At 39.2% G+C, this 14,844-nt stretch overlaps 1 protein-coding gene across 5 annotated transcripts in view; it reads left to right on the forward strand.

The window, feature by feature from the left end:
• The window catches only part of slc2a9l2 (solute carrier family 2 member 9, like 2), an 89,175-nt gene extending 74,812 nt beyond the window's left edge, over positions 1-14,363 (forward strand). For all 5 annotated transcript variants that reach the window (XM_040029178.1, XM_040029175.1, XM_040029177.1 and 2 more), the window contains exon 13: positions 13,936-14,363. In XM_040029178.1, coding sequence (XP_039885112.1) covers positions 13,936-14,178 — 243 coding nt within the window. In that variant the 3' untranslated portion in view covers positions 14,179-14,363. The remainder of the gene's footprint in view (positions 1-13,935) is intronic.
• Positions 14,364-14,844: the final 481 nt, after the last annotated feature.

Consider the following 14,844-nt stretch of genomic DNA (forward strand, 5'->3'; position numbering starts at 1 on the left):
CATCCATTTAGTCAAAATGTCTTCGAATGTCCAGCAACACTGCGCCTTAACACATCCTGCATTGATATGTATCCTGCTGTACAGCTGATGCGCCGGTTTCACTGTTTGGACATTTCTTAACAAGGTGTAACCGTGTGAGACGTGACAGCAATGCTGAATGCATAGACACAGAAACAGATTTACATTCAACGCTGCATAAGAGCTCGAGTAGTTTGGTGCCAACAGAAAAGGATTTTTATTTGAACAAGGTGGCGGTTCAGGTGTATTTTCTCCCAACCAGCACACAAGCCGATACTCGTTACTTTAGCCTTTTAAAAAGAGCTGCTACAAATAGCCAAGGATAGACAGAGCACCCAAAAGTACTGTGCAGAGGTTAATATAGAGAGCAGGCTGAGAGTTTTGCTTTAAATGCACATGATTTCTCAAAAAAACTGCAAAAAAAAAGATCCTTGAATGTTGTTTGTTAGAAATGAAATTTGGGGTGATATAATAAAAATATACAGGAGTTGAGGACAGAAGAGCCTATCAGTGTGTAAAACTGGAATGTTTTCCCGAAAGACACCAGGTCCTCTTTCATCTCCTGAAACCCAACGGGTTGCTCCAGGCAACTGTTCGTCGCTGCCTCCTCTCATCGTAACTCTTTTTGTTGCATCCCTGTGTTTTTGTTTGTTTGTTTTTCTATTTTTTTTTTCATTGTTTTACTGCAGCATGTTTTACTGCAACTGTTTGGAGAAAAAAATTCGGTCTTTTTGTGCCATAATTTAGGTTGCATTAAAAATTAATAATTTGAGCTACCACAACAACCACATCTTTTCACTCACACGCATAGAAACATCGCATTCATACACACATCAGATTTATGCCAGATAAATTAAACTGCATGTTTTTAGTGATGGATGACATTTCTACCACCCAAGTCGATGTGTGAGCTTTTTATTTGTATTTTTTTGCTTTTTTAAGATCAAGGCTGATGTGGTCGGATCCTTTAATGTTAATGGTGTTTACAGCTATAACAGACATAGACACTGGGCTGCAAAATGTGGACATCTGACTTCCTCTGGAGTTTTAACTATTGTGCTTGTGCAGTGCTGGTGGTATTTCTTTCAGCAGGTCTCATACTCTGAGCCATTTTATGTGTATGTGTGTGTCTCTTACAAACATTTGGTTGCCTTTGTCTTTAGCCATCAGCCAGCTCACAATACAGCAGATCCTATGGGACTAAAATTGACCTTTAGGTATTGTAAATGTGTTGGGCCTTTGGATTTGCCCTCATTTCCTGAGAACCAACTGCTTTATCTGAAGCAATTTCTAGTTTATCCGTTGCAGCCTTATAGTCTTATCACTTAGTGGATTTCAGCTCATTGAAATTAGTTCTTTAACTTTTTATAAAGATAAGACCAGCCTGTATTACTTTAAAGTCAACCTGACTATCCTGATAGACAATCCAGAGAGATTAGATACTTCAGGAAATCCGCTCCCAGTGTGAGAAGTCAAACGTCTTGAATTGACATCCCTTTTAACAAGGCCTGTGATGTAGCATATGCCTGGGTTGGATAGAATCTGTGGCCCATGGGGATAGTTACTCTTGTGCAGCTACATTCATAGCAGTTATCTCCTGTAAAGCAGCGAGTGAGTCACTGACAAGAAATAAGGCTAGACTTGGTAATATGAGGCCATGATCACAAAGAGGAAAGCAAGCACGCTGGACAGAGAAATCAATTTATATTCCTCATGAGAAGAAAATGGAGATCAGCGAAGCACCATCAGATCTATTAATGTCCAAAGATTGAATAAACTCATCATTATGAACACTAAAAGAGCCTTAGCTTGCAAGCACAACCCAGACAGCCCGGACAAGCTGGTGGACTCAGATGGTTAGCACTTTTCTGATTCTGGACTGATGTCTTCAACAACTGCACATTCTTGCAGTGTACGCTTTCTCAAAGACAAGATCAGCACTGGGGATTCAGAGAATCACTGAAGCAGTGCAGCAGAAAGCACAGGGATATGGGAACGGGATCGTTTTTGATTGCTCTCCAAGAAGAATAACGCACCAGAACAAAAGAAAAACTGATATGAAATAATTTGGTTGTTATTACAGCTATTTCAAATATGTTACACTTCAAACAGCAGACGTCAAGGATGGGCACTTTGAATGGTTTCCATCATGGTGGGGGAAGACTGGCAGCATTTTGATGCGTCTGCTTAGAGGGCTAACCATTCTGAACGAGGGTGTTAAATTCCTCCATGCGACTGGACTACATGTATAACCTCCTGTGCAGCTTGAGTGGCTGCAGTTTTCCCCAACAGGAGCTGGACCAGTGCCAACACAATTATAAACTGTACTGCCACTCTGGGTGTAGTAGGGGGAAATCAGGCTGATAACACAGACAATTCACTGCAGGTGTTCCAGCGGCAGTTTTCTGCCACACAGAATGGCGCTGAGCTTTTGTGTGTGAGATAACAGAATGCCCGGCACATGTAGTATCTCTGCCAAGCCAAAAAAAAAAAAGCCCGAGGATTTTAGAGGCCTTTTTACTGGATAGGAGGTTTATGGCTCCTGGAGTTCAAGACATATGGAGCTCCGTACTATTGTACACACTGTGTGCATGCTTATTTTTCCCATTATTGGGAAAATGAAATTTATAGAATAAGCTATGAAGCAATAGAGTCACTGGGAATATTTTTTTACTCACATATGTGCAGTGATGAACATGAAACAAAACAAACAGAAAAATCAAAAACCTGTTTTTAAGCTTAAAATATGAATCTGGATTAAACACTTTCACTGTGGAACCATAACATGCTCATTTTTTCATTTTCTTTTTTAATATTTATACTTTTTTACTAATTTAATACTTTTTATTACTACTTTTTTATTATTCTCTTTTTTTCTGCTGCATTTTAATTGCATTTTTAAATACCTGTACAGGGGACGGCCCAAGGTTATTAATTCTTTATTTCTAGACCTTTAGTACTCTTCCAGTCACAAAAAAAAATAACATTATTATCTTGGAGGTTGTTCTGTCCCATATCAGACTTTCTTTTAACAACGCCGGCACATATATGTTCATTAAATGCTGTTGCACGAGGTGTTTTTAACGAGCTGCTGCTGAGCTGCTGTGACAAATGCAAAACTCTCATCTGGGAGGCAGAGGTGGGAGTCCCCCTACAGGAACATTATCTGAAGACACAGACTTTGATTTTCAGTCGCGTTCTGTAAAGGCAGTGGTGACACAGTTACTTACAGTGAAGCTCACATGTAATTTTAACACTATAACACTGAATTCAGAGGTGCAGAAGGAAAGCTGGGAAAGGCTGGAACTGTAAAGAAGAACAAAAGAGTTTATAGTTTCAGCGAGTAAAGTTATTGGGACTGTCGACCCCTCCTGTCTGAAAAAGCATGTTAAAATCTGATGCTCGGGCGCAGCTGGCTTGCAGACACTGGAGGAAACCCTGGAGTTTTACTGGGGAAATCACAGCCTGTGTGTGTATTATAAATGAACCATCGCTGTTTCTTTCTTCTCATCCCTCTGTCTTTGATATTTTGTAGCAGCCATTAATATCTTGACAGGCAACCTTAATGAGTACATTCTGTATAATAACTGTCCAACTTGGCTGGCTGCGGTGTCCTTTGAAGGTATATTAATGGTCATTCATTGATTTATTTTCTCTTGATACTGCATGAAAACAATTCTTTTATATTCTTTCATTTTGTTTTGTTTTAAGGTGGACCAACTTCTTTGTAAAGACAAGCAGTATTCCTTTAAGACGGTGGGTGGGGGATCTAGCGTTTTAGAGTGAAAAAAGGGACTTTTACTGAAGTGTGAGAGTTTTTTTTTAATCAAACATTGCAAAAATGGGAATCCTGATGAAAAGGCGATGAATGCGGGTTATCTACCTTTAAAAATGAACCACTCGGTGAATCATTGCTATATACACTGAATCTGACAATTTGTGGCTGCCTCAACCTATCATATACATCTGCTTATGATCTGAATGCAGGCTAGCATAAAAGATACTGAACTGAAAAGAGGATAAATCAGTCTGACATAGTTCTATCGAAGCAATGTGGTTCCTCATTCCACAGACTGAATACTTGTTTGCCAGCCTCATGCTTCACATAGTATGTGTCTCCTCCTTTTCCCCCCTCTGTTGTTAGTGCTCATCTTCCAAGGATTTTATAACTAAATGATTAAAATTAAGCTCATTTGCTATTCCTTTGGCCTCTTTCACATTTTAAACAATTATAACTATATCAGTCTCTTTGTGTCCTTCACTGCTGCTATTTTTCATTTCAATCTCATGTTAGCGCACAAAAAATGAAGCCGTTTAGTGGTTAAAATATTCTTCTCATTTCAGCCAGTGAAGCTTTCGAGTCATCCACAGTTCATTGCTTTAATTTTGTCCAAGTGTCTCAGTATTAATTGTGTCTCAGTACTCTGTACTGCACAAGTGAAGACAAGTTTGTTTACAGCATTGCAAGCAAAGGTGTTCTTCAGTTTGACATTTCCATTTCTGTGCTTCACTGTACCCTCAGTATATTGAGGTTAGAATTCATAACACAGATCTCCAACAACCTGCTGTTTTCCTTGTGCACGATCCCTTTAAAAATTTATATCGAGCTGTTTTATTCTTTGAGTACTTAAGTAGTTTTTGCTGTATCACTCCCAATGATCTGTTCAGTGAGTTGTATCTGGTAATTCCTACTGACAGAATATGATTTTAATTAAAGCATCTATTGCTGATCTCTCTGGATCTGTCTGTAAAGCTTGTGTCAGTCTTCTATTTTTCAAACTTTACACAACATACAGCAGTCTGTTGTTCATGACAGATGATTTTTTTCCTATATCAGCATTTACCTATTTCAAGGTATAAGTCTATAATAAAAACAACATTTTTCACAAATGGAGTGCACTCCATGATTCAATAGCATGTAAAATCATCTTCGGCAGGAAAACTAGAAGTATTCATTTCTTGAAAACGGTTGGTCATCTTTAGAATACTTTGGTATACACAGGATTTCATGTCCGACTCGATGATTGCAAGGTGCCCTGCTCCTGTGGCTGTAAAACAAGCCCAAATCATCACCTCTCTACCAGTGTACTTAAACATGGTGCTGTTCGTTATGGCCCAGCATCTCCTCTCTGGTCTCATCTCTGTGAAGGACATTGTTCCAGAAGTCTGGTTTGTTCAGATGCACCTTTCCGAAGCTAAGCCCTGCTGCCATGTTCTTTTTAGAGAGAGACTTTCTCTTTGCAACCCTTCCAAACAAGCCATCCTTGTTGAACCTCTTTCTAATTATTCTCTGATGAACTTTAACATTTAACATGCTCAATGAGGTCTGTAGAGTCTGAGATGTAGCTCTTGGGTTTTTTTGCTTGTTTGTTTCTCTGAGCACTCTAAGCTTGGGGTGATTTTTCTGTCCATACACGGGAAACTCATTGCACTGTTTTAAAATAAACCTGTATGCTCCAGGCAAGCAAACCACACAAACCTTTGTGTTTATATAGGTGCAATAGGTGCATCAAATGCTGGCTGCTCCTTATGCTCTTTATTCCTATTGAAGCATTAACGGTATACTTAGTTTTTTATAGGACTGCATAGAGCCTTCTTTATCACATAACCTAACATATACCACATTAGATTGGGTGCTTGGCATTCCTGTCACTCACAGCAGTGATTATCACACTTAAGCAGACTTCTTTATTGGCAACCTGTTGGCTTTATAGATTCAGTGAGTTTTTATATCTATTCAGCAAGTTGTCTCTGGTGACAAATCTACTGAGCTTTGGGCAAACATTCACCAGTGCTGCTTCACAACTGCGAGGCTTGCTCTGCAGCTGCAGACACACCTCATTCTCTCCACCTGCTCTTTCCAGTGAGTGTCAGTGAGTTAAAAACCAACAGAGCTCTTAAATGGGCTTCTTAAAAGTGTGAAGTGTTGCTCTTTTGGTTTCTTACTCAGATGGAGGTTTTGCGTTGCTTATGTCTTGAAGTTATTAAGTTATCTTAATCAAAAAGAGAGAGGCAAAATCATCTTCTCAGGCATTTCGAAACAGCTTTCAGTGTGGCTGCCATTTTTAGATTGCACTCTGGCAACTTGAATTCTGTGCTTTCTAATTAGAGCATTATTAAAATTGTTAAACTATTACTGTGGACAGTGATAGCAATTTCTAGCTACTCCACAGTAGGAAAACTTTGTTGCTAAAGACACCATACCATCATTATCTGGCTCGTTAGGAAAACGGCATTATCTATATAACACATCGTTACAGAGATATTTTTAAAAATGACATTTCAACTGAAAGTGTGACCTTTATATTTCTTACATGGCATATTTGAGTTTTTAACTTTGCTTTTCTTACATTACCTAATATAAAGTGCTACTGTCTGATTATATCTGCCCTGTGTGCAGAGGACATGGTTCTGCCTTTTTTTTTAGACAGAACTTTGCCCTTGGTTATAATGACCCACTTGTCCCTCATTAGATCCTAATGGCATTTGACATTTCAATCTTTGTGAGATAAAAAAATAAAATCTAAATATGTACGCTGATGTTCCTGCACCCTTAAACGAACTTGTTCATTGTATTCTTGCTTGTCTTCGCTGATTTCTAATGAATTAGTTAAATAGATTCATCTGTGAATGAATACATTGTACCGTGAAGCCAGAGTTTTCAGTTAATAAATCATTCATAATTACATAAATTATTTTATTTCCAATTAACCTGGAGGATTTTTTAAATAGAAAGGGCTATTTTCTATCTGATGCAGCTGATTTAAAAAAGTGAATTAATGCAGAAAAACATTGAATGTAATACTTTAAAGCTCTGAGCAGCAGGGTAGTTAATACGGATGCATCTACACAGGTACATGACTCTGCAAAGTAAATACATTTTGAATAATTGTGTTTGAGTGCCTGGACTACCAATACGATTAACTATTCAGTGCATGTGAATTTATAGCTAAAGCTGGGTGTGATGATGTTTTAATTACACAGAGTGACATAAAGAAGCCTGTGACGTGTCATTTCATGATTCCTTTGCCCTGTCTTATCTTAAACATTCCTTCTGGGATTTCACGTGCATCTTTGTTCTTGTGTTTTTTCTCAAGCACTCCTTTGCTCCTTGAAATATCGGGCATCCAATGATCATCATAAGAGTGCAGGAACTCAGGAATGAATCTGACCTCCAGTTGATCCAGTTGGGTGCGTGATATTTAGCCTCTAGCACTCATCAGGAGTTTTGTGAACAGGAATCAGTTGTACAGTGTATTCACAGACTGATGAAGATGAGCACAGATGATATTATCAGTGGATTTTTCAGGGATAAGATTTTGATAAGTTCTGAAAACAGGAGCAGGGCTTTGAAAATTAATGAATATGGGATTGAACTACACTGGAAATGCAAATGAATTCGGTTTACGGTACACGGGTGTGTGATCTTGGTTACAGTTTCTACATTCTAGCAGCCCTATGTGACGTATGCGACAGAAAATGCTACAGCACCATGAATTATATTCTATGGTTTTGACATGGACGAGATAAATGATAAGTGGCTTGACAAAACGACTTGTCAATCAGAAGTGGTTTTAGCCTAGAGAGCAGATGTTGAGCATATGTGTTTGCCATGAAAACAGTGACTCAGAACCTGATTGTAATTACAACTAAACAGAGTTTCACCTTTTTAGCAGAAACAATATGTTCTTCCCTCCGCCTTTGCAACTTTCCCACAAAGCGAGGTTCTCTGACCGTAGCTTTAAGGGCACATTCATTGTGAGAAAGAAAAAGTTCGACAAAAGTCATCGTAGAAGTTTGAGATCAGAGTGAAAGTTTGCTTGAGGCACGGTGGACATTTTAGTGACGCCGTTTTGACCTTCCGTCAAATGTTTTCTGCCTGTTCGCTCAGTAGCCCCCCCAGATAAATCTAATTTTGTCCTTTCAGTCAGCTGTACCAGAGTGTCATGTGTTGGAGGCAAAGAGTGAAAGAAGAACTAAAATAGCTGAAAAGGGCATAACAAACACTTAGATGGTGTTTTCTTAGAGGTGGAAGTTGTTCTTGCATGATCCGTCTTTTCCTTTTCCTTTAGTCTTGCTGAATTTAAGAAAAAAACCAAATTAAAGCCCAAACATCTCAAAACCCCATTGGGCGATGCGTTCCTGCACTTCCACTCCCACACTGACTGTGTGATGCATGAGCTCCCACAGGAATAACAGATGTGTTCTCAAAGTGTAATTAATTTTGGAGATGTTAAAATGTTTGCAAAGTCACTCTTTCATAGCTATACAGTCAGGCCCATAAGCACTAGGAAAATGACACAGTGTTTGTGGTTTTACCTCGGTACACCACCACAGAAGAGTTTAAATCTAACGATCGAGATCTGGCTATGGCGCTAGGAGAGAAGCGGTTACCAGAGTGTTACGCCAAAGTGTAACTCTGGAAAACTCGTCAGAGCTCCATTCTCCAGATACTTCTCTCTGAAACACAAAGTTTGGTGGGGGAACTCATCTGTAAAGATATTTCAGTCTCGAATGAAGTGTGACTAAAAAACAAAAATGCCATCCACATCTTCACATTGGCAGTGTGACAAAAAACTACATTTGTTTTCCTTTGTGTCATGTTACCGATCACAATATAACTAGGTAAGCAACACCCACTGCTAAGAATAGGAAGCTTGCATTGTGGAAGTCATTTACAGAAATGTGCTGAACCCTGCCGGTTTCAGCATGTCAGGTACCCTGTACATGTAATGAAACACCTATACTCTCCTGTGCTAGAGCTACACCAGACTATGAATCCTTAAATGAAGAGTTGTCAGTAGATGTACTGGAGCCTGAACACCTCACCATTGTGTCTGCACTGTCACTTCATTCTTGTAAAAAATAAGGATTGGAGAAATAAAGGATGATATATTGCACTTCTACCTGTCATGTACCACTGACCAGTAGGAAGACAGGACAAAGAGGTATGATGTCATGATAAACAGGTGTTTTTTTTGTTTTTTTTTGGGTTTTTTTTTTGGTATTTTGATGGCTGAACAATGAGATTGCTGGTAATTTATGTCAGGAAATGGAAGGTCAAGTAGATATACTGTAGAGCTGAATAGGTAATTAAACAGATAATAAAGGTATACAATAAGAGTGTGTCACAGGAGAAATGGGTTTTGAAAGTCCTAGAGCAGAGCAAGAGATAAGGCTGACCTGGCAGGGAAGATTTGGACACGTGTGAGAAACAGAAAGCAACAGAAGGTTATTTTTAGCCAGCCAATTCCACAAATATTGCAGAGTTGCTCGTTGCTTTTGTTGGTTGGGTTTTGCTAGCCCCACGAACTCCCAGGCACATGCCTGGCATCCAGATCCCAGCAGTGACTGACTGGTTTCTGACATGCACCTGAAACCAGCTCTGACCCCTTTCCAGACAACGCACCGTTTAACTGTCACATCCCATCTTTTCATGGCAGGCCACTGCTGAGGTGTCAGTTAGTGCTCTGCAGAGCTAGGTGTTCAAATGGGGTTATAAAATATAGCAGTTAAAATCTTGTAATATGAAATATTATCAATTATTAGCACTTTTTAATTCCCTACATGGATATCTAAAAGGACAGCAGCACCTGAACACAGATATGCAAAATGCTCCCAGGCCTATGGTGCAGGAAAGGAACACATTAAGTAGCAATTATACCAATTAACACTCCCGAAAACTCCACCAAGGCTATTTCCTGATCAATGAAAGGCTGATACAGACAACTGAGACACTGGCCCTGGAAAATTAAAGGATAGCAATTAATTACTGTTACTACTGATTTGACTGGTCATCTTTTGTATTTTATCAAATATTTGAGCCAAATACATGATGATGGCACCAGATGGAGCATGTTAACAAGGTTCATGGGGGACAATCCTGTGGGGCGATCGTGGCTCAAGAGTTGGGAGTTCGCCTTGTAATCGGAAGGTTGCCGGTTCGAGCCCCGGCTTGGACAGTCTCGGTCGTTGTGTCCTTGGGCAAGACACTTCACCCGTTGCCTACTGGTGGTGGTCAGAGGGCCCGGTGGCGCCAGTGTCCGGCAGCCTCGCCTCTGTCAGTGCACCCCAGGGTGGCTGTGGCTACAATGTAGCTTGCCATCACCTGTGTGTGAATGGGTGGATGACTGGATATGTAAAGCGCTTTGGGGTCCTTAGGGACTAGTAAAGCGCTATATAAATACAGGCCATTTTACCATTTACAATCCTGACCCAAATTTTGCCACATGCAAATTGTATATTTTATCTTCCACTTTGGAGATTTATTTTAATTAGCCCAGAGTGTATTCACTTTTTTAATACTCGGTGTATGGGAATCCTACTGGCTCTGTTTAAAAGACCAGAGGTTGGATCTCTCTAATATTAAACACTGTCATGGTTTCAAAGGGACTAACTATTTTTTCAGGTAAAATAATTAAAACAAATCAAAGTCATCAATCAAAGCAAGACTGCCATAATCCCTCTATATAGAATAGAATTAGAATAGAATAGAATTCAACTTTATTGTCATTGCACATGCACAGGTACAGGGCAACGAAATGCAGTTTGCATCCATCCAGAAGTGCTTTAGTGATATAGATATATTACAATATATATTAACAATAATATAGATATGTAAGTATATTACAGAAATGGGTCTATTATGGTATGTTATAATGTACACGGTATGAAGTATGTTGTGAATATTCTATAACTATAAGTATGTACAGGCTGTAGTGAGTACAAGCTATGTACAGGATATGAACAGGATATAAATATGAAATAAAATAAAAAACTATACAGAAATCTGAGATATACAGTTATACAGAAATGTGAACTATGCAAGTTATAAACAGTTGTAGGATTAAAAATGATCGTATGTACAGAATGATTATTTACACAGAACTATACAGTAGTGCAGTTAAGATAAGTGAGATATCTTAACTCGATGTGTACCGCCATCTTGGATTTGTCTATATTCAAGACAAATTGCCAGTTCATCGCAGAGCTAACACCGACAACCACACACTATCATCATTTTGAATCATCAGTTCTCCAAATCAATTCACCTTTGGCTAATTTGGAAAACCATACAGGCACAGGAATAATACGCAAACTCCACACGAAAAGGCTCCAGCCATCCTGTATGTGTTCATTTGAGATACTGTTGACAGCCTCATTTGAAGTTTTAACAGAGATTTTTTGTTTAACTGGCTCTTTTCTTTCTTTTTTTTTTTTTAATATAAATTTAACAGATCTAATGCGTGCTTTCACCTCTAAAGCCTGAACCATGAAATAATTGCCAGAAAAGTCTAACTGGAGGATTTATGGAACCTTCTGAAAAATTAAGAGGAAAGAAATTAAATATCAATTTGCATATTAGTTTTAATTTGTATCCTTTTTGCTACAACGAGCATTTATGTGTATTTATTGCTCACAGTAGCACCACATGTGTCTAATTGTGTACATCAGGTTTTTCTGAAAAAAAAAATAAACAAACAATAAACATGATGTAAAGGTCTCAAAAACTCATGCACCAAGCAGGATGCACTACAGGGTTGCAAGACCTTCTTTCTGCTGCAATTGGAGTCTAAAGCATTCCCTAAGATTTGCAAGAGCAAGAGCTTCTCTGTCATGGAAACTGATGCCATGAAGCTCCCAGCGCACACTTTGTGTGCTGATGCTAATAACGGTGGAGGTTTGGAACTCTGCAGTTATTGACTCAGACAAGCTTTTCACAAACTATGCACGCTGCTCTATAATTTTATGTAGTCAGCCAGTACAAACAAACAGTATAACGTCAATTTCTGCCACAGTGAATTTTATGAAAAGAAGAAACTTTCACTTGCCATTTTTTTAACCCTTACCAAAGCTGGTGAAGTCATCATATGGAGAAATGCTAAGATAGCAGGAGCTCTAGTTCCAATGCGATGCTTCACACCAATATAAATGTATATATAAGTATAAAATGGGGCAATAACAACAAGCTCTATTTGTGCATGAGATCTGTAAAACCTAATGACCCATCACATTCAATCAAATCCATTCATACGCTATGAGTTTTGAATGACTTTGTGTTTGCCTTATTAATGCAGCTGTGATCCATAAACATGATGCTTAATGGGTATTGTTGTTTTTTTGTCTTGTATGCTCATATTGTAACAACAATGATATAGCCAAGGATTAGCCACAACACTCAACTGTAGAGTCGGGCATCAGGACTTTGGCAGCAGATCCATTGGGTCCTGTGGGTTGTCAAGGAAGCTTGATCATATTGGAATCTGGAGAGTCTGAAGACAACGTCAAAAGATCCACATCAATGCCAGGACTCCTGGTTTCCCAACAGAACACTGCATTGTAACAAGATGATCAATGTTATTCTCTCCCAGGGGTTTTAATGTTGTGGCTGATCGGTGTAATCCATAAATCAGTCCAGTGTGGACATTTCAAATCTTGTATACATCTCCATCTCCTCGTTGTGCCTCCCACAGGCAACACAATCTATGAAAGCCCACAGCCATGCAAATATCCCCCTTTTAACACCGGCAAACCCCTACCCCCAGCAATGACTCATTGTTGCACCAGAAACCAGTGACTGACAGTATATGTCCAAGCATGGACACTCATTTGACCAGATTAGATTTACAGTACGTCTGCAGTGCATTTTAGAGCATTCACCTCGCCTTTTCTGTTTGCACATTATTCAGCCAACATTCATTTAAGCATGAAAAAAGTGTGTCTGTTTGTGTGTGTGTGTGTGTGTGTGTGTACAGCAATTGGGTCTTTGTGTTCATGCCTTACTGTCTGCGTGTGCACCACACTGAACCCAGCTGAGCCACCACAGCAGATCAAAGGCTTATCCCAGTGTCAAAATCAGGACTGTCTCATCCTCGTCAATCCACGGGCTTGCAAAAATTCGATTAATGACAAATGGAGTGAACGCATAAATGTCCTGTTTGTAAGATGACTCATCTACCCTGACAACTGAGAGAGAAAGGCAGTTCTTTCTGAAGAACTTGCTAACTTTGCAGATGAGTGTTACGTCACAGAGGCAGCATGGAAATTGGGTCAGGCCCTTTGCACGATGCTCTGAGGTTTTTTTGGTTTTTTTTATGGCGCTATTATGAAATACTCTCAACAGAGGAAAACAGTGTCAGAGACTAACAGCAGTGGTGATATAACCAACTGAAATCAAAGTGGTAAGTAGTTCTTTACTGAGGTCGTGGTTGTTTGGACACTGCATTTCTAATACCTGGTACATAGTTCTGCATTTGCGGTCTGCCTCCTCATAAGCGAGGGATTATAGTTGGTAACATACTGGTCAGGGTCAGCCAAGTTTCTCTGCCCTACACCCAACCTTTCTCTCTCAGACTCTTTCTCTGTCTTTCTCTCTTACTCACATACGCACACGCACAAAACCCTCTCTCCACATCTAAATCTCCCTCTGGGTAATCAGTCAGTGTGTATTTTTAAATCTGTCACTAATCTCTATTATTGGCATAACCCACAGGACAAGGTTACCTTTCATACTTTTGGTACTTGAACACACGACTACATGCAAGTATATACAAGAAGAGTAATGTTCAGTTTATATGCTTGTAGGATTCTTTTGAGCGGAAAATCATGGGAATGTTATGCTGTCCTCATCAATGACACACATTTGACAAAACAGATGACAAAACAGATGCCACAGATGATGTCTCTGCAGAGATGGACTGAAAAATGTCACGATCCAGCTGTGTGGAGGTGGACACGCCAGTAATCATTTAATTGTTTAAAATTCTGCTGTAAAATTTTTGTTTTTTAATAAACTTTACTAGATGTCATCTGATTGAAGAATGATGAACTGAGGGTAAGGATGTTGAAAACAGCACAGTGTATGCACAAATCTGATATGTCTCATGTTTCTTGTCTGTATGTTTTCTGTTTGCACAGGAGACGCTGCAGTCCTTTTCCTTCCTTGTGTTTGTGGCAGTCTGCATTCTGGGATCCATATACCTCTATGTCGTCCTCCCGGAAACCAAAAATAAAACCTTTATGGACATCAGCCAGAGCTTTGCCAAGATTAATAAAATGCCCATCCCCTCGCCTGGTCAGGAAATGGAGCTGGTTCTGTCTATTAACTCTGACACGAATGGAAAAGCCCAAGATGCCACTAAGATGCAAACGTCCTTGTAAATGAAGGAATGAAGCACAGTCATAATCGAGAAGCAGTGTCAAATGTGTGAAAATATTTCTTGTTTTTACATATTTACTGAGCATAAAAAATTAAGTAAAGTCAATGCTTTTTTTCAATGTTTTTTTTATATGATTGCAATTTTTTTTAGATAAAGCAATGAAGCAAGTATTTGTCTGTCTCTCTCATTAAGATGAAACAAATCGCTCCTATTCTGTTCTGAGGCTCTTCAGCAGTCACAAAAATGACTGTGGTTTGGGGCTTACATTAGATGTTGATTCCACTGATTGCTTTTACAGTTCTGTCTAATATTAGAGTGCATACAGAGTTTTGTTTCGGTCTGTTAGTCACTGTTTTTTTCACTTTATTTGAGTCTCTACCAATGTCTCTGAAAAAATGTATTTTGCTTTGCCAAAATGTCCACAAAAAACTTAATGGGCTAGGTGTTTCTTGGCTTTTTGATACTGATCTGGTTGTGCACAGTGTTGTCTTCATGTTGACATTGGACCAAAACAGTACAGCTGGGGGCCAGAAAACCAAAACATGCTTTATGGGTTTATCACTGCAAGAAACACATCTCAGATGATTGTGTCCTGACACTAAACAGAGGTGTGCCAGAACCACCAGAAATATGATCATTCTTCTTTAGTAAGACCAGTTATAGCAAC

The sequence above is a fragment of the Simochromis diagramma genome, unplaced genomic scaffold, assembly GCF_900408965.1.
Source record: "Simochromis diagramma unplaced genomic scaffold, fSimDia1.1 OVJJ01000483.1, whole genome shotgun sequence".
NCBI lineage: Eukaryota > Metazoa > Chordata > Actinopteri > Cichliformes > Cichlidae > Simochromis > Simochromis diagramma.